Consider the following 19,201-nt stretch of genomic DNA (forward strand, 5'->3'; position numbering starts at 1 on the left):
GCAGCACGCTCAAGCACTATGTATGGATCTCACGACGATCATGTGACTAGGAGCTATTTGATTGGCTTCTAGTTCTGAACTTTAGGATTTCATCGTTATTCCCACTAAAATAGTGGTATCTCACTTAAGCGCTGCCTGTAAAACAGCTGTGTGGTACCACCAGCCTTTCATTTTCTGTAGCTTACAGTGCATCTGCTAGAAATGCAGTGTTAAGCAGGGCCGGGCCGGGGCATAGTCTGGAGAGGCTCCAGCCTCAGGGCGCAGTGTAGGAGGGGGAGCACAATTCATTCAGCTGTCATTCCTAATTGTGTTTGAAACAGAAATAAATAAGAAAAGGGGATACATGACAGTGACTGCAAGCCAGATAATTAGATATTAAGGTGTTGGGGAGGTTGTGGGCCCTGTGGCCCTCTTAGTCTAATAGCAATCAGTGTGTGACGGCTGGGGTGGCAGGGATGGAGGGACGCACTTTGGTGTCTCAGCCTTGGGTGCTGGAGGACCTTGTCCCGCCTCTGGTGTTAAGCATTAAGTAGAAGCTGGACATCACAGGCAGCTGACCTTAGTATTGTGTTCTTACTGTTTGCAATTTTGTATGAATTGTTTATTTTGTTTATCACAAATATAACACATATGATGGTATACTGGTATCATTTACACTACCAATATTATAGTTCTATATATTTTTTTATCAGAAGACTACAAAACAGACTTTATTTTATTTGTAGGGCATAGCAGGATCGTCTGGTATTCCTGGTTTTCGTGGTCGTCATGGAAAAGATGTAAGTTCATTGAAAGTTTTATTTACCATTCAGTGAGCTGCTTCCTCCATTTAGACTCTAACTCTAACACATGTAACCTTCCAGGGCGTTGCTGGTGTGCATGGAAAAGAAGGGGCATTTGGAGTTTTTGGACCTAAGGTATGCTGTTTTCATACAAATGCTTCTCATGGGAAACCTTTTTTCCTTAGGTGTTCTTTTCACCATTCTTCTATAAAATATATGTTCAGCACCAAGAAAGCATTATGGAAAGTTGTCTCAAATTTACAAAGAATACATTTAATGAATACAAAATGATTAATACAATCAATTGCTTATTTTTACAGCATTCATTTCGTAATTATTGAAAAATCTTATCTACCCTTATTTACATTCTTAAATTTACTAGTGATGCTGGCATCGTTGCTCCTGGCAAGGTGAATCATTGTGGATTTTTCCATCCTCTGTGAAGTGAGCAGGAAAATCACCTGATCTTCCAGAGTGCTCTGGGGCAGACGGCTCCCTGACATCCTAGCATAGGCTAAGCATCACTGGGAGGGGTGGGGTTACATGCCAAGTATACAGCAACATATAAGAAGTTTTTCTCATGCTATGCTAATGCCAAAATAAGTAAGGTGAACATTATGCAATGAATAATTTATTATATTCTACCATATTTCATTATTGTTTGTCTTTAAGATTCTAAAAAGGCTTGAATAAATAAAAAAAATACTATGACAAAACCTATCTTATGAGGAAACTCAGATGAGAGGATTATGGAACCAGTGACATGGTGTGTTATCATAGATTGATTTAGAATTGATTGCTTAACATTTCAAGAGGATAGACTGAGCCACCTGTCCAGGATTATACTGAAAATAAATTAATACAATAAATACTGTATTACTAATATTTTTTTCCCTGAATGGATTTATGCTACATTTTATCGTCATTTGGATAATTCAGATTTTGGAAGGTTATGTCAAGTCTTAGCATTCTTATTATTGTGAGTCACACTAAGAACTGGGTGCAAATGACAGGTGTGGGAAGTGTAAGGGATGTGTCAAAGAAATGTACAGCTGGTGAACATCACTTCCTTTAGCGTTCCTTCAATACAGTCCTTCATTTATTGAGCCAGGGAAAAATAAATTGCTGCCTTCAGCTTCGTTCAGTCTGCTAAAATGTATGCTAGCCTTAAGGCATTATACACATTGGCAACAAATCAAGACATACAGAGGGTGATATACTGTAGGAAAATGATGTTTCACTGTGCGCAGTCTGAGCTTTCAGTCATGTGCAGAGAAGTTTTTTTTTTTTCATTCACTCATCTGATTGAATGGTTAAAGTACAACTGCTTATATAAAGAAAAATACATAAATCCTATAATCAGAGGTTATCTGCATGGATAGCCAGGATATTCTGCTCACTGTTCAATAGACATGTGACATGGCAAAGAGCCCAATGTACCTGCTTGCTAAAAAAAAAGGCCTGATTGCCATGCCCCACAGGGGCTTTCATTTACAGCATGTTTGATTGTAATTTGACTTCTGTCAATAAAACTATTTGAAATTCCAAACGGACCTGAATAGGGAGACCAGTAACAATGTAGGTCATCACATGACGAGAGTGTTGGGGAGTCGGGAGGACAGGTTTGAGAAACACTGGTTTACAGGAAACCAGAGATGTAATATAATACAAATTTTATACTCACCCTGGGCTTCCTCAAGCCCCTTGAGCATGGATGTGTCCCTCTCTGTCCTCCTGGGTGCCTCCTTTCAGCCACGATCAGTCCCAGTAATCCTGCTCATTCGCTCCAGTTGGCTCTTCTGCGCAGGCATCCATGCTCATGGGGCTGGTGGTAGCCCTGGGTGAGTATAAACTTTTTATTATATAACATCTCTGGTACACTTTAATGTACCTTTGATTAATTATCTTAACATGAGATGGGCTGTATTTCACTGTGAACTAGTGCAACAACACTCAGCATGGTTACTTATTTGATTTGGCTGGCTGGCTGCTTTAACCTTTAGTTTAGCACAATGGAGAAACTGGCTGGAGGTGCTACAACTCCAAGGTAAGAAGGCGAACACAACATTAAGATTCCCTACTATAGCTTTTACAATCCCAGCCTCGAGGCGTAGAGAGAAGCTCAAATTGCAAAGAAAAGAGGGGAAACAAAGGAAGCAGGAGCCTTCTAAGTGTAGTAATATGTGTAGGAACCTCCTGTAAGCACTTGAATTCAATACTACTCACATGGAGTCAGTGGTTGGCTTATTGCAACTGGATCTTCTGCTTGTGAAGAAAACCCACCTGCACTCAGGTCTTTAGGACCTCTGGTTGCTGTTGGGACCTACGCTACATGGGGCATGCCATCTTTTTGGGCGTTGAGTGTTATAAAATCAGTGCCACGGCTAATCAGCTGACATAGCCCCCCGGCCATTCAGAGTGAGGCAGGAGGAAGTGTATGCAGTACAGGGAATACAGACCCACAGTGGCCAGCTTGGAAATTATTATTATTATATATTATATTTGAATAATATTATACACAGTGCTACAAAAATATTAGTTCCAAATACATTACAACAAATATATACTTTTTACAGATTTCAACAGTACATTGATTTAAAAATGTATTATTACATTCGTAACATGTTGCTCTCATTACAGGGAGACAAAGGTGACCGGGGACCAGCAGGTCCACCTGGAGTTCCAGGGCCACAGGTATGCTGTAGATTTTAATTTTATTTATTTATTGAGCATCTGAAAATCTATCCTACCGGTATGATAGTTTTTTTTATTAATTACCTGTTACAGGAATTGTGATTTTTGCAGCAATATACTGTGCAGTATTGTGGTACTTTCATATGATTTAGGAGGCTGTTGGTAGTACGTTTACATAGGCAAGTACCTTTGTGTATCTTTTCAGTTGAAAATGTGGAAATAATTACAGCACCTTCCAAAGTAACCCTTGGGCATATGTAGTTTAGCTCAGTTCTCTGTTAGCCCGTTTTCACTTGTCCTGCTTTCTTGGAAGGGATATATTGTTTTTCTTCGCGAGTCAAGATGTCAGTCAAGACTGAAAGTTTAACTATGGGCAACGAACACAGTAGTTTCAGGTTTATGAAGAGTACAGTGAACTACTTTGGACCAGTATACGCTATTCAGAAATAGAAATTTTCCAATCAGACCAAACCATTTGGCATCATTAAAGAGAACCAGAGACGAAGCACCCTCATGTATTTTATTACATTTATCAGTGGGAACATGCAGTGGCGAACACAGCCAGCAGTGGGCCCCTGTGCAAAATTGCAATTGTGGGCCCCTACGACCTGCGGCGCGCGAAGCACGGCGCGTCAAAAAATGGGTGTGGCTACAAGCCACGGCAAAAAATAGGAGTGGACAGAACCTGCGGCGCGGCAAAAAATGGGCGTGGCAATGACCGGATGAGGGTGGAGCTAACTGTAATTTAAAGCGAACCCGAGGTGAGGGTTTATTTCCTTTTAAACAATACTAGTTGCCTGGCGGCCCTGCTGATCTATTTGGCTGCAGTAATAAACTGAATTATATCAGCAACAAGCATGCAGCTAATCTTCTCAGTTCTGACAATTTTGTCAGAAACCCCTGACCTGCTGCATGCTTGTTCAGGGTCTATGGTTGAAAGAATAAGAGGCAGAGGACCAGCACGGCAGCCAGGCAACTGGTATTGCTTAAAAGGAGAGAAATATGGCAGCCTCAAGATTATTCTCACCTCAGGTTCCCTTGAAAAGTGCAATGCAAAGACAGATATGCCCAAGTTTTGGTGACCCTTTCCCCAGAAAATTCACATAATTGTACATGTTTTCTCAAGAAAATACACATCATGTCGACAGATATGCCCAGAAAATACGTGCAATCACGTCGGCAGATATGCCCAGAAAATATGTGCAATCATGTCGGCAGATATGCCCAGAAAATATGTGCAATCATGTCGGCAGATATGCCCAGAAAATACGTGCAATCATGTCGGCAGATATGCCCAGAAAATACGTGCAATCATGTCGGCAGATATGCCCAGAAAATACGTGCAATCATGTCGGCAGATATGCCCAGAAGATACATGCAATCATGTCGGCAGATATGCCCAGAAAATACGTGCAATCATGTCGGCAGATATGCCCAGAAAATACGTGCAATCATGGCGGCAGATATGCCCAGAAAATACGTGCAATCATGGCGGCAGATATGCCCAGAAAATACGTGCAATCAAGTCAGCAGATATGCCCAGAAAATATGTGCAATTAAGTCGGCAGATATGCCCAGAAAATACGTGCAATCATGTCGGCAGATTTGCGCAGAAAATACATGCAATCATGTGGCAGACCTGCCCAGAACATACACCTGCTAATATAAATAAAAAAAACAAAAACATTTACTCACCTGCAGCAGCAGACCTCCTGTCCCAGCCTTCATCCGGCGCGCAGCTCCCATGGGTGGTTGGCTGGATAGGTAGCCTGGTGGGTGGGTGGGTGGATAGGTAGCCTTGTGGGTGGGTAGGTAGGTAGGCAGCCTGGTGGGTGGGTAGGTAGCCCTTACCCGGGTGGGTAGGTAGCCTGGTGGGTGGGTGGGTAGGTAGGTAGCCGGGTGGGTGGGTAGGTAGCCCTTAGCCGGGTGGGTAGGTAGCCTGGTGGGTGGGTAGGTAGCCCTTAGCCGGTTGGGTGGGTAGGTAACCGGGTGGGTGGCTGGGTAGCTGGGTGGGTAGGTAGCCTGGTGGGTGGGTAGGTAGGTAGCCTGGTGGGTAGGTAGCCAGGTGGGTAGGTAGCCTGGTGGGTGGGTTGGTAACTAGCCCGGTAGGTAGGTAGGTAGCCTTTAGGTAGGTAGGCAGCCTGGTGGGTGGGAAGCCGGGTGGGTAGGTAGCCTGGTAGGTGGGTTAGTAACTAGCCCGGTAGGTAGGTAGCCGGGTGGGTAGGTAGGTAGGTAGCTGGGTGGGTAGGTAGGTAGGAAGCCTGGTGGGTGTGTGGGTAGGTAGCCCTTAGCCGGGTGGGTAGGTAGCCTGGTGGGTGGCTGGGTAGCTGGGTGGGTAGGTAGCCTGGTGGGTGGGTAGGTAGCCGGGTGGGTGGGTAGGTAGCCTGGTGGGTGGGTAGGTAGGTAGCCAGGTGGGTAGGCAGCCTGGTGGGTGGGTAGGTAGGTAGGCAGCCTGGTGGGTGGGTAGCCGGGTGGGTAGGTAGCCTGGTGGGTGGGTTGGTAACTAGCCCGGTAGGTAGGTAGCAGGGTGGGTAGGTAGGTAGGTAGCCGGGTGGGTGGTTAGGTAGTCGGGTGAGTAGGTAGGTAGGAAGCCTGGTGGGTGGGTAGGTAGCCGGGTGGGTAGGTAGCCGGGTGTGGGTGGGTAGGTGGTTAGGTAGCCGGGTGGGTAGGTAGGTAGGTAGCCGGGTGGGTGGGTAGCTATGCGGGTGGGGGGCCCGACTCCCCACCTATCCTCCCCCCCCCCCTTCCTCACATCGAAGGGCCCCCCTCCCGATATGCGCGGCGGGAGAGCGGCAAATACAGGAAGTCTTCAGGGCTCCAGGCAGACGCTAGAGGCTCAGCCGCTTGGTCTCCAATATGTCTCCAACTCTGTATACTGCTCGCTACTTCCTGGTTTAGTAGCGAGCCGTATATAGAGTTGGAGACATTGGAGACCAAGCGGCCGCTGAGCCTCTAGCGCCTGCCTGGAGCCCCGGAGACATCCTGTATTTGCCGCTCACCCGTCGCGCATACCGGGAGGGGGGCCCCCGAGGTGAGGGAGGGAGGGAGGATAGGAGTCGGGGGCCCCCCAGGGAAAAAAAAATATATATATACTTAATGGGCCCCTGAAGCAACGGAACTTCAGGGGCCCTTGTGCGGCAGCACGGCCTGCATGGCCGTATGTCCGCCACTGGGAACATGACAGTAAACACTTCCCTGCTTTTAGTTTCATTGTTATCTGCTTAATTAGTCTATTAGCAACTGTGATAAGAATCCCCCGACTATTCAGTCGAGGTTTGACCTGGAATCATTATAGCTGAGTCACTCTTCTGTGGAGTCTATTCAAGCCCAAGCCTTCCCCCTCCTGGCAGGGACGGATCAAGACCAAGTTGCGCCTGGGGCAAGGTCAGGTTTTGGCGCCTAAAGGTCAGGTTTTGGCGCCTAAACTGCCATTCATTTTGCCGCCTTTTTAAGAATTCAACAAACTGCGCCTGGGGCAAGATACCCGCTTGCCCCCCCCTAGATCCGTCCCTGCCTCCTGGCTTAGATTTCCTGCTTTGCATACTGAGAGCTGTGAAGACATGGGAGGGGCTGCTCCTGTTGAGAGAGTGAAGCTGCAATATGATCCCTGTGTGCTCTGTGTGCACTCTGTCTGCATACTGTAGATACTGATGATGACTGCAGTTTCATTCCTATGAGAGACACTTCCTACAGGCAGCTGTACATCATACCAAAATTAAAGCACATACATGAAAGGCTGCATTTAGCCTAGATAGCAGCATAGTCTCATATAGCCTAGACAGCACATCCAGAACAACTCATAACCCGGAAGCAGAAGGGATATGAGACGGCGGCCATATTTGATTTTTCCTGGAGCAATAATGGATAAAAAACACTAAAAAAGGCACGCCAGAGTGGCAAAATTATCAGGTAGAGCATTTATTCTTTACAAGCTATCAACTTATATGTTTATTTTGTGTGAAACGTTCATCTCTGGTTCCCTTTAAAGGGGAACTGAAGAGAGAGGTATATGGAGGCTGCCATGTTTATTTCCTTTTAGACAATACCAGTTGCCTGGCAGCCCTGCTGATCCTCTGCCTCTAATACTATTAGCCATAGCCCCTGAACAAGCATGCAGCAGATCAGGTGTTTCAGTGGTTCAGACTTATAAGTCTGATCTGACAAGACTAGCTGCATGCTTGTTTCTGGTTTTAATCAGATACTACTGCAGAGAAATAGACCAGCAGCGCCGCCAGGTAACTGGTATTGATTAAAAGGAAATAAACATGACAGCCTCCATATACCTCTCTCTTCAGTTCCCCTTTAAGCTTGAGATCAGCAGAAAATTATGAGCGCTTGTTATTGACTCCAGAGCACACAGACGGCAATCGGCTAAAGAGAGTGGATAGAATTACTCTATTGTACACAGATAATGATCAGATACAGCGTGGCAAAATTAAATGGAATTTGGAAGTTGCTATTGCTAACACTTTGAAATTTTGAAAAGGGATGTTAGCCATCAGAAGGATTCTTCACTTTTCAAATGCAGAATGAGAAACATATTTTTGAATGCAGTCAACACACAGTCATACAGCACACCCAGCAAGACTATGAGAGATGGCAAGGCAATGTACTTTTGTCAGGAGAGAGAGGGCCCTGTTTAAATAAGCCTACTATCTACATGGATAAGGGTTGAAACAGAAAGTAAAGGAGACTGGTAAGTTGTATACAATGGTGGCCCCATAACTGAGTAAATATAACCTGGGGGCACACTTAACACAAATATTATATTGGCACTACTCACACAAATCTATTAAACTAGACTAGGTATACCAAGAAAATTAGCTTGCAGGTAGATCAATGATCCTAATACACGGGAATGCAAAAGACTCAATACTTCTAGAGCCCCCCCCCCCCAATCTTTCTATTGGTGCCACATAGACAGTCCTGAATACCGTTTACTAAAGGACCCACTTTCAGTCCAGGCCAGTTAATACCTATAATGTTGAACCCAGTGTAGGATTAGAGTTGGGCCGAACCTCCGATTTTAGGTTCGCGAACCGGGTTCGCGAACTTTCGCGGAACGTTCGGTTCGCGTTAAAGTTCGCGAACCGCAATAGACTTCAATGGGGATGCGAACTTTGAAAAAAAAAAATAATTATGCTGGCCACAAAAGTGATGGAAAAGATGTTTCAAGGGGTCTAACACCTGGAGGGGGGCATGGCGGAGTGGGATACACGCCAAAAGTCCCCGGGAAAAATCTGGATTTGACGCAAAGCAGCGTTTTAAGGGCAGAAATCACATTGAATGCTAAATGACAGGCCTAAAGTGCTTTAAAACATCTTGCATGTGTATACATCAATCAGGTAGTGTAATTAAGGTACTGCTTCACACTGACACACCAAACTCACCGTGTAACGCACCGCAAACAGCTGTTTGTACTAGTGACGGCCGTGCTGGACTGGTGCGCACCATGGCGAGAGTGCAGGTTTTGGTGGCTTTACAGCCCATATGGTCGGCCTGGCTGATGTAGCTGAATGACAGAACAGTGACTGTCCAGCTGATCAAATTTGGTCTGACCACAATGAAGCAACGACCTTATTATCTTTTGTGTGCCCCCCGAGACACTCATCTAGGCGCCGGTCATTGCTTCATTGTGATACGCAAGCCCCTTCACCACGGCAAGGTAATGATCACGAAGGGGAATGGGCGCATGTACATGCCTTTTCTTTTGTTGTTGCAGCTGCCCTCAGTGCAGCCAGAAAAATTAGGCAGTCATGTACACGCACCATAAAAATTATTACAGCGGCCGCTGCTAGCAGCGGCCTAAAAAATTCAGCAATCCGCCTGGAGTCCCGGACCCTGTTGGTGGTGGCGGAGAAGGTAGTGAAGCGGCCTGCAGGCAGACATGCTGTGTGGAGGGACTGGGAGCGACTTAGTCTTTTTGGGGCAGGCCAGGCAGCCAGTCACACGGCGTGCAGGCAGAGATGCTGTGTGTGCGGGGACTGACTTAGTCTTGGGGCGGGCAGCAGCCCTCCGGGATCCATGCCTCATTCATTTTGATAAAGGTGAGGTACTTAACACTTTTGTGACTTAGGCGACTTCTCTTCTCTGTGACAATGCCTCCAGCTGCGCTGAAGGTCCTTTCTGACAGGACGCTTGCGGCAGGGCAGGAGAGAAGTTGGATGGCAAATTGGGACAGCTCTGGCCACAGGTCAAGCCTGCGCACCCAGTAGTTCAAGGGTTCCTCATCACTGTTCACAGCAGTGTCTACATCCACACTTAAGGCCAGGTAGTCGGCTACCTGCCGTTCCAGGCGTTGGTGGAGGGTGGATCCGGAAGGGCTACGGCGAGGCGTTGGACTAAAGAACGTCCGCATGTCCGACATCACCATGAGATCGCTGGAGCGTCCTGTCTTTGACTGCGTGGACACGGGAGGAGGATTAGTGGCAGTGGTACCTTGCTGGCGTTGTGCTGTCACATCACCCTTAAAGGCATTGTAAAGCATAGTTGACAGCTGGTTCTGCATGTGCTGCATCCTTTCCACCTTCCGGTGAGTTGGTAACAGGTCCGCCACTTTGTGCCTGTACCGAGGGTCTAGTAGTGTGGCCACCCAGTACAGCTCATTCCCCTTGAGGTTTTTTATACGGGGGTCCCTCAACAGGCAGGACAGCATAAAAGACGACATCTGCACAAAGTCGGATCCAGTACCCTCCATCTCCTCTTGCTCTTCCTCAGTGACGTCAGGTAAGTCAACCTCCTCCCCCCAGCCGCGAACAATACCACGGGAAGGTTGAGCAGCACAAGCCCCCTGCGACGCCTGCTGCGGTTGTTCTCCTGCCGCTGTCCCCTCCTCCTCCTCCTCCCCCAAAGAAACACCTTGCTCATCATCCTCTGAGTCTGACTCGTCTTCTGCACACGACCTCTCTTCTTCCTCCTCCTCCCCCCTCTGTGCTGCCGCAGGTGTTGAGGAAACAGCTGGGTCTGATGAAAATTGGTCCCATGCCTGTTCCTGCCGTAACGGTTCCTGGTCACGCTCATTCGCAGCTTCATCCGCCACTCTACGCACAGCACGCTCCAAGAAGTACGCGTAGGGAATTAAGTCGCTGATGGTGCCCTCACTGCGGCTCACCAGGTTGGTCACCTCCTCAAACGGCCGCATGAGCCTGCATGCATTTTTCATCAGTGTCCAGTTGTCGGGCCAGAACATCCCCATCTTCCCAGACTGTTTCGTTCTACTCCAGTTGTAGAGGTACTGGGTGACGGCTTTCTTCTGTTCTAGCAGGCGGGAGAACATGAGCAGGGTCGAGTTCCAGCGAGTGGGGCTATCGCAAATGAGGCGTCTCACCGGCATGTTGTTTTTACGCTGAATTTCTGCAAATCGTGCCATGGCTGTGTAAGAGCGCCTCAAATGCCCACAGAACTTCCTGGCCTGCTTCAGGACATCCGCTAAACCAGGGTACTTTGCCACAAATCTTTGAACCACTAGATTCATGACATGTGCCATGCAGGGTATGTGTGTCAGCTTCCCCATATGCAAAGCGGCAAGCAGATTGCTGCCGTTGTCGCACACCACGTTGCCTATCTCCAGGTGGTGCGGGGTCAGCCACTCATCCACCTGTTTCTTAAGAGCAGCCAGGAGAGCTGCTCCAGTGTGACTCTTCGCTTTGAGACAAGCCATGTCTAAGATGGCGTGACACCGTCGTACCTGGCATGCAGCATAGGCCCTGCGGAGCTGGGGCTGTGTAGCTGGAGAGGAGAACTGCCACTCAGCCAAGGAGGAGGAGGAGGACAGCGAAGAGCATGTAGCAGGAGGAGAGGAGGTGGCAGGAGGCCTGCCTGCAAGCCGTGGAGGTGTCACAATTTGGTCCGCCGCTTTCTGCTTGCCATCGTTCACCACCAGGTTCACCCAATGGGCTGTGTAGGTAATGTAGCGGCCCTGCCCGTGCTTGGCAGACCAGCCATCCGTGGTCAGGTGTACCCTTGACCCAACGCTCTTCGCAAGAGATGACACCACTTGCCTCTCAACTTCACGGTGCAGTTGGGGTATGGCCTTTCTCGAAAAATAAGTGCGGCCTGGCATCTTCCACTGCGGTGTTCCGATGGCCACAAATTTACGGAAGGCCTCAGAGTCCACCAGCCGGTATGGTAACAGCTGGCGAGCTAACAGTTCCGCCACGCCAGCTGTCAGACGCCGGGCAAGGGGGTGACTGGCCAAAAGTGGCTTCTTCCGCTCAAACATTTCCTTCACGGACACCTGACTGCTGCTGTGGGCAGAGGAGCAGGAACCGCTCAAGGGCAGAGGCGGAGTGGAGGAGGGTGCCTGTGAAGGTGCAAGGGAGAAAGCGGCAGAAGCAGATGATGCACCTGAAGGAGGAAGAGGAGAAGGAGGGTGACTTTTCTTTTGTGTGCTGCTGCTGCTTTTGCTCAGGTGGCCATCCCATTGCTGTTTGTGCCTTTTCTCCAGGTGCCTTCGTAAGGCACTTGTCCCTACGTGAGTGTTGGCCTTTCCACGGCTCAATTTTTGTTGGCAGAGCGAACAGATGGCTTTGGTCCGATCTGAGGCACACACATTAAAAAATTTCCACACCGCTGAGCCACCCTGGGATGTGGGCACTATGGGGACCTCAGCAGCTGATGCTGAAGGGCAAGTTGGCTGGCTGTACATAGGTGGCGATACATGGTGCCGGACTCTGCCACCAGCTGTTTATGACGAAGAGCTGCCCCAGCTTCTTTCAGCAACTTCTCTCCTCCTACTACTCTCTGACTCCCCCTCTGAACTGTCCCCCTCTTCATCTCCTCTATTGGGAACATACAGAGGATCCCTATTACCGTCATCATCGTAGTCATCCTGCCCAGCTTCGCTTGCCTCAGACAAATCCAAACTTGCACCATCAGTAGGTCCTTCATCCTCCTGACACGTTACATCCATAGTGTTGCCGCGTAACTCAGACATATTAGCTGGTGAAAATTCATCTGGCTGTAACAACAATGGCTGTGCATCAGTGATTTCAACACTAAATAATTCTTGCGAAGTGTCAAATTCAGCGGAAGTGGTGCTAGTAGTAGCGCTGGTGGCTGAGCAAGATGAGGTGTTCTGTGTCGCTAAATACTCAACCACGTCCTGACAATCTTGGGAGGTGATGGGACGTGCCTTCTTCCGAGCACTGTACTGTGGGCCAGGTCCACACGAAATTATATTTACACGACCTCGCGCAGACCTGCCGGGTGGCCTTCCTCTGCCTCTGCCACTACCTCTTCCTCTTCCTCTACCTGTTTTGTCCATATCGGGTATGCACGGAGTGGTATATCACACTGCGTGCACTCACGTAGGTAGGTTGGTTCACTTAACTGCACAGGTATGCGCACTGATGCGGTGGGTTCACTGAACAGTACAGGTATACAGTGGCAGGTTCACTGAACACAACAGGTATGCAGTGGCGGGTTCACTGAACAGGTATACAGTGGCGGGTCCACTGAACAGAACAGGTATACAGTGGCGGGTTCACAGAACAGGTATGCAGTGGCAGGATCACTGAACACAATAGGTATGCAGTGGCGTGTTCACTAAACAGGTATACAGTGGCGGGTCCACTGAACAGAACAGGTATACAGTGGCGGGTTCACTGAACAGGTATACAGTGGCGGGTCCACTGAACAGAACAGGTATACAGTGGCGGGTTCACAGAACAGGTATGCAGTGGCAGGTTCACTGAACACAACAGGTATGCAGTTGCGGGTTCACTGAACAGGTATACAGTGGCGGGTCCACTGAACAGAACAGGTATACAGTGGCGGGTCCACTGAACAGAACAGGTATACAGTGGCGGGTCCACTGAACAGAACAGGTATACAGTGGCGGGTCCACTGAACAGAACAGGTATACAGTGGCGGGTCCACTGAACAGAACAGGTATACAGTGGCGGGTCCACTGAACAGAACAGGTATACAGTGGCGGGTTCACAGAACAGGTATGCAGTGGCAGGATCACTGAACACAATAGGTATGCAGTGGCGTGTTCACTAAACAGGTATACAGTGGCGGGTCCACTGAACAGAACAGGTATGCAGTGGCGGGTTCACTGAACAGGTATACAGTGGCGGGTCCACTGAACAGAACAGGTATACAGTGGCGGGTTCACAGAACAGGTATGCAGTGGCAGGTTCACTGAACACAACAGGTATGCAGTGGCGGGTTCACTGAACAGGTATACAGTGGCGGGTCCACTGAACAGAACAGGTATACAGTGGCGGGTCCACTGAACAGAACAGGTATACAGTGGCGGGTCCACTGAACAGAACAGGTATACAGTGGCGGGTTCACAGAACAGGTATGCAGTGGCAGGTTCACTGAACACAACAGGTATGCAGTGGCGGGTTCACTGAACAGGTATACAGTGGCGGGTCCACTGAACAGAACAGGTATACAGTGGCGGGTCCACTGAACAGAACAGGTATACAGTGGCGGGTCCACTGAACAGAACAGGTATACAGTGGCGGGTTCACAGAACAGGTATACAGTGGCGGGTCCACTGAACAGAACAGGTATACAGTGGCGGGTCCACTGAACAGAACAGGTATACAGTGGCGGGTTCACAGAACAGGTATGCAGTGGCAGGATCACTGAACACAATAGGTATGCAGTGGCGTGTTCACTAAACAGGTATACAGTGGCGGGTCCACTGAACAGAACAGGTATACAGTGGCGGGTTCACAGAACAGGTATGCAGTGGCAGGATCACTGAACAGGTATGCAGTGGCAGGATCACTGAACAGGTATGGAGTGGCAGGATCACAGTACAGGTATGCAGTGGGCTGAGGGCTCACTGAACAGAACAGGTATGCAGTGGCAGGATCACTGAACACAATAGGTATGCAGTGGCGTGTTCACTAAACAGGTATACAGTGGCGGGTCCACTGAACAGAACAGGTATACAGTGGCGGGTTCACTGAACAGGTATACAGTGGCGGGTTCACAGAACAGGTATGCAGTGGCAGGTTCACTGAACACAACAGGTATGCAGTGGCGGGTTCACTGAACAGAAATACAGTGGCGGGTCCACTGAACAGAACAGGTATACAGTGGCGAGTCCACTGAACAGAACAGGTATACAGTGGCGGGTCCACTGAACAGAACAGGTATACAGTGGCGGGTTCACAGAACAGGTATACAGTGGCGGGTCCACTGAACAGAACAGGTATACAGTGGCGGGTTCACAGAACAGGTATGCAGTGGCAGGATCACTGAACAGGTATGCAGTGGCAGGATCACTGAACAGGTATGGAGTGGCAGGATCACAGTACAGGTATGCAGTGGGCTGAGGGCTCACTGAACAGAACAGGTATGCAGTGGCAGGATCACTGAACAGGTATGCAGTGGCAGGATCACTGAACAGGTATGGAGTGGCAGGATCACAGTACAGGTATGCAGTGGGCTGAGGGCTCACTGAACAGAACAGGTATGCAGTGGCAGGATCACTGAACAGGTATGCAGTGGCAGGATCACAGTACAGGTATGCAGTGGGCTGAGGGCTCACTGAACAGAACAGGTATGCAGCCAGGAAGAAGTTAAGCCTAACTAATCTTTCCCTATGAGAGACAGTCTGCAGCAGCTCGCCCTACTCTCACTAATGCAGGCACACGAGTGGCCGTAATGGCCGCCGCTGCCTGCCTTATATAAGGGGGGGGGTGGGGCTCCAGGGGCTAGTGTAGCCTAATTGGCTACACTGGGCCTGCTGACTGTGATGTAGAGGGTCAAAGTTGACCCTCAGTGCATTATGGGGCGAACCGAACTTCTTCCGCAAAAGGTTCCGCACCACCTGGAGATAGGCAACGTGGTGTGCCTATGCAGGTATGCAGTGGCAGGTTCACTGAACACAACAGGTATGCAGTGGCGGGTTCACTGAACAGGTATACAGTGGCGGGTCCACTGAACAGAACAGGTATACAGTGGCGGGTCCACTGAACAGAACAGGTATACAGTGGCGGGTCCACTGAACAGAACAGGTATACAGTGGCGGGTTCACAGAACAGGTATGCAGTGGCAGGTTCACTGAACACAACAGGTATGCAGTGGCGGGTTCACTGAACAGGTATACAGTGGCGGGTCCACTGAACAGAACAGGTATACAGTGGCGGGTCCACTGAACAGAACAGGTATACAGTGGCGGGTCCACTGAACAGAACAGGTATACAGTGGCGGGTCCACTGAACAGAACAGGTATACAGTGGCGGGTTCACAGAACAGGTATACAGTGGCGGGTCCACTGAACAGAACAGGTATACAGTGGCGGGTCCACTGAACAGAACAGGTATACAGTGGCGGGTTCACAGAACAGGTATGCAGTGGCAGGATCACTGAACACAATAGGTATGCAGTGGCGTGTTCACTAAACAGGTATACAGTGGCGGGTCCACTGAACAGAACAGGTATACAGTGGCGGGTTCACTGAACAGGTATACAGTGGCGGGTCCACTGAACAGAACAGGTATACAGTGGCGGGTTCACAGAACAGGTATGCAGTGGCAGGTTCACTGAACACAACAGGTATGCAGTGGCGGGTTCACTGAACAGGTATACAGTGGCGGGTCCACTGAACAGAACAGGTATACAGTGGCGGGTCCACTGAACAGAACAGGTATACAGTGGCGGGTTCACAGAACAGGTATACAGTGGCGAGTCCACTGAACAGAACAGGTATACAGTGGCGGGTTCACAGAACAGGTATGCAGTGGCAGGATCACTGAACACAATAGGTATGCAGTGGCGTGTTCACTAAACAGGTATACAGTGGCGGGTCCACTGAACAGAACAGGTATACAATGGCGGGTCCACTGAACAGAACAGGTATACAGTGGCGGGTTCACAGAACAGGTATGCAGTGGCAGGATCACTGAACACAATAGGTATGCAGTGGCGTGTTCACTAAACAGGTATACAGTGGCGGGTCCACTGAACAGAACAGGTATACAGTGGCGGGTTCACTGAACAGGTATACAGTGGCGGGTTCACAGAACAGGTATGCAGTGGCAGGTTCACTGAACACAACAGGTATGCAGTGGCGGGTTCACTGAACAGAAATACAGTGGCGGGTCCACTGAACAGAACAGGTATACAGTGGTGAGTCCACTGAACAGAACAGGTATACAGTGGCGGGTCCACTGAACAGAACAGGTATACAGTGGCGGGTTCACAGAACAGGTATACAGTGGCGGGTCCACTGAACAGAACAGGTATACAGTGGCGGGTTCACAGAACAGGTATGCAGTGGCAGGATCACTGAACAGGTATGCAGTGGCAGGATCACTGAACAGGTATGGAGTGGCAGGATCACAGTACAGGTATGCAGTGGGCTGAGGGCTCACTGAACAGAACAGGTATGCAGTGGCAGGATCACTGAACAGGTATGCAGTGGCAGGATCACAGTACAGGTATGCAGTGGGCTGAGGGCTCACTGAACAGAACAGGTATGCAGCCAGGAAGAAGTTAAGCCTAACTAATCTTTCCCTATGAGAGACAGTCTGCAGCAGCTCGCCCTACTCTCACTAATGCAGGCACACGAGTGGCCGTAATGTCCGCCGCTGCCTGCCTTATATAAGGGGGGGGGGGGGTGGGGCTCCAGGGGCTAGTGTAGCCTAATTGGCTACACTGGGCCTGCTGACTGTGATGTAGAGGGTCAAAGTTGACCCTCAGTGCATTATGGGGCGAACCGAACTTCTTCCGCAAAAGGTTCCGCACCACCTGGAGATAGGCAACGTGGTGTGCCTATGCAGGTATGCAGTGGCAGGTTCACTGAACACAACAGGTATGCAGTGGCGGGTTCACTGAACAGGTATACAGTGGCGGGTCCACTGAACAGAACAGGTATACAGTGGCGGGTCCACTGAACAGAACAGGTATACAGTGGCGGGTCCACTGAACAGAACAGGTATACAGTGGCGGGTTCACAGAACAGGTATGCAGTGGCAGGTTCACTGAACACAACAGGTATGCAGTGGCGGGTTCACTGAACAGGTATACAGTGGCGGGTCCACTGAACAGAACAGGTATACAGTGGCGGGTCCACTGAACAGAACAGGTATACAGTGGCGGGTCCACTGAACAGAACAGGTATACAGTGGCGGGTTCACAGAACAGGTATACAGTGGCGGGTCCACTGAACAGAACAGGTATACAGTGGCGGGTCCACTGAACAGAACAGGTATACAGTGGCGGGTTCACAGAACAGGTATGCAGTGGCAGGATCACTGAACACAATAGGTATGCAGTGGCGTGTTCACTAAACAGGTATACAGTGGCGGGTCCACTGAACAGAACAGGTATACAGTGGCGGGTTCACTGAACAGGTATACAGTGGCGGGTCCACTGAACAGAACAGGTATACAGTGGCGGGTTCACAGAACAGGTATGCAGTGGCAGGTTCACTGAACACAACAGGTATGCAGTGGCGGGTTCACTGAACAGGTATACAGTGGCGGGTCCACTGAACAGAACAGGTATACAGTGGCGGGTCCACTGAACAGAACAGGTATACAGTGGCGGGTCCACTGAACAGAACAGGTATACAGTGGCGGGTTCACAGAACAGGTATACAGTGGCGGGTCCACTGAACAGAACAGGTATACAGTGGCGGGTTCACAGAACAGGTATGCAGTGGCAGGATCACTGAACACAATAGGTATGCAGTGGCGTGTTCACTAAACAGGTATACAGTGGCGGGTCCACTGAACAGAACAGGTATACAGTGGCGGGTCCACTGAACAGAACAGGTATACAGTGGCGGGTTCACAGAACAGGTATGCAGTGGCAGGATCACTGAACACAATAGGTATGCAGTGGCGTGTTCACTAAACAGGTATACAGTGGCGGGTCCACTGAACAGAACAGGTATACAGTGGCGGGTTCACTGAACAGGTATACAGTGGCGGGTTCACAGAACAGGTATGCAGTGGCAGGTTCACTGAACACAACAGGTATGCAGTGGCGGGTTCACTGAACAGAAATACAGTGGCGGGTCCACTGAACAGAACAGGTATACAGTGGCGAGTCCACTGAACAGAACAGGTATACAGTGGCGGGTCCACTGAACAGAACAGGTATACAGTGGCGGGTTCACAGAACAGGTATACAGTGGCGGGTCCACTGAACAGAACAGGTATACAGTGGCGGGTTCACAGAACAGGTATGCAGTGGCAGGATCACTGAACAGGTATGCAGTGGCAGGATCACTGAACAGGTATGGAGTGGCAGGATCACAGTACAGGTATGCAGTGGGCTGAGGGCTCACTGAACAGAACAGGTATGCAGTGGCAGGATCACTGAACAGGTATGGAGTGGCAGGATCACAGTACAGGTATGCAGTGGGCTGAGGGCTCACTGAACAGAACAGGTATGCAGTGGCAGGATCACTGAACAGGTATGCAGTGGCAGGATCACAGTACAGGTATGCAGTGGGCTGAGGGCTCACTGAACAGAACAGGTATGCAGCCAGGAAGAAGTTAAGCCTAACTAATCTTTCCCTATGAGAGACAGTCTGCAGCAGCTCGCCCTACTCTCACTAATGCAGGCACACGAGTGGCCGTAATGGCCGCCGCTGCCTGCCTTATATAAGGGGGGGGTGGGGCTCCAGGGGCTAGTGTAGCCTAATTGGCTACACTGGGCCTGCTGACTGTGATGTAGAGGGTCAAAGTTGACCCTCAGTGCATTATGGGGCGAACCGAACTTCTTCCGCAAAAGGTTCGCGTGCG

At 49.6% G+C, this 19,201-nt stretch overlaps 1 protein-coding gene across 1 annotated transcript in view; it reads left to right on the forward strand.

The window, feature by feature from the left end:
• LOC137519377 (collagen alpha-2(IX) chain-like) overlaps positions 1–19,201 on the forward strand; it is a 132,182-nt gene that overhangs the window by 74,598 nt on the left and 38,383 nt on the right. Inside the window, exons 18-20 of the mRNA XM_068238333.1 lie at positions 726–779; positions 864–917; positions 3,423–3,476. Coding sequence (XP_068094434.1) covers positions 726–779; positions 864–917; positions 3,423–3,476 — 162 coding nt within the window. The remainder of the gene's footprint in view (positions 1–725; positions 780–863; positions 918–3,422; positions 3,477–19,201) is intronic.

This window comes from Hyperolius riggenbachi, chromosome 5 (genome assembly GCF_040937935.1).
Source record: "Hyperolius riggenbachi isolate aHypRig1 chromosome 5, aHypRig1.pri, whole genome shotgun sequence".
In the NCBI taxonomy this organism is placed as follows: Eukaryota; Metazoa; Chordata; class Amphibia; order Anura; family Hyperoliidae; genus Hyperolius; species Hyperolius riggenbachi.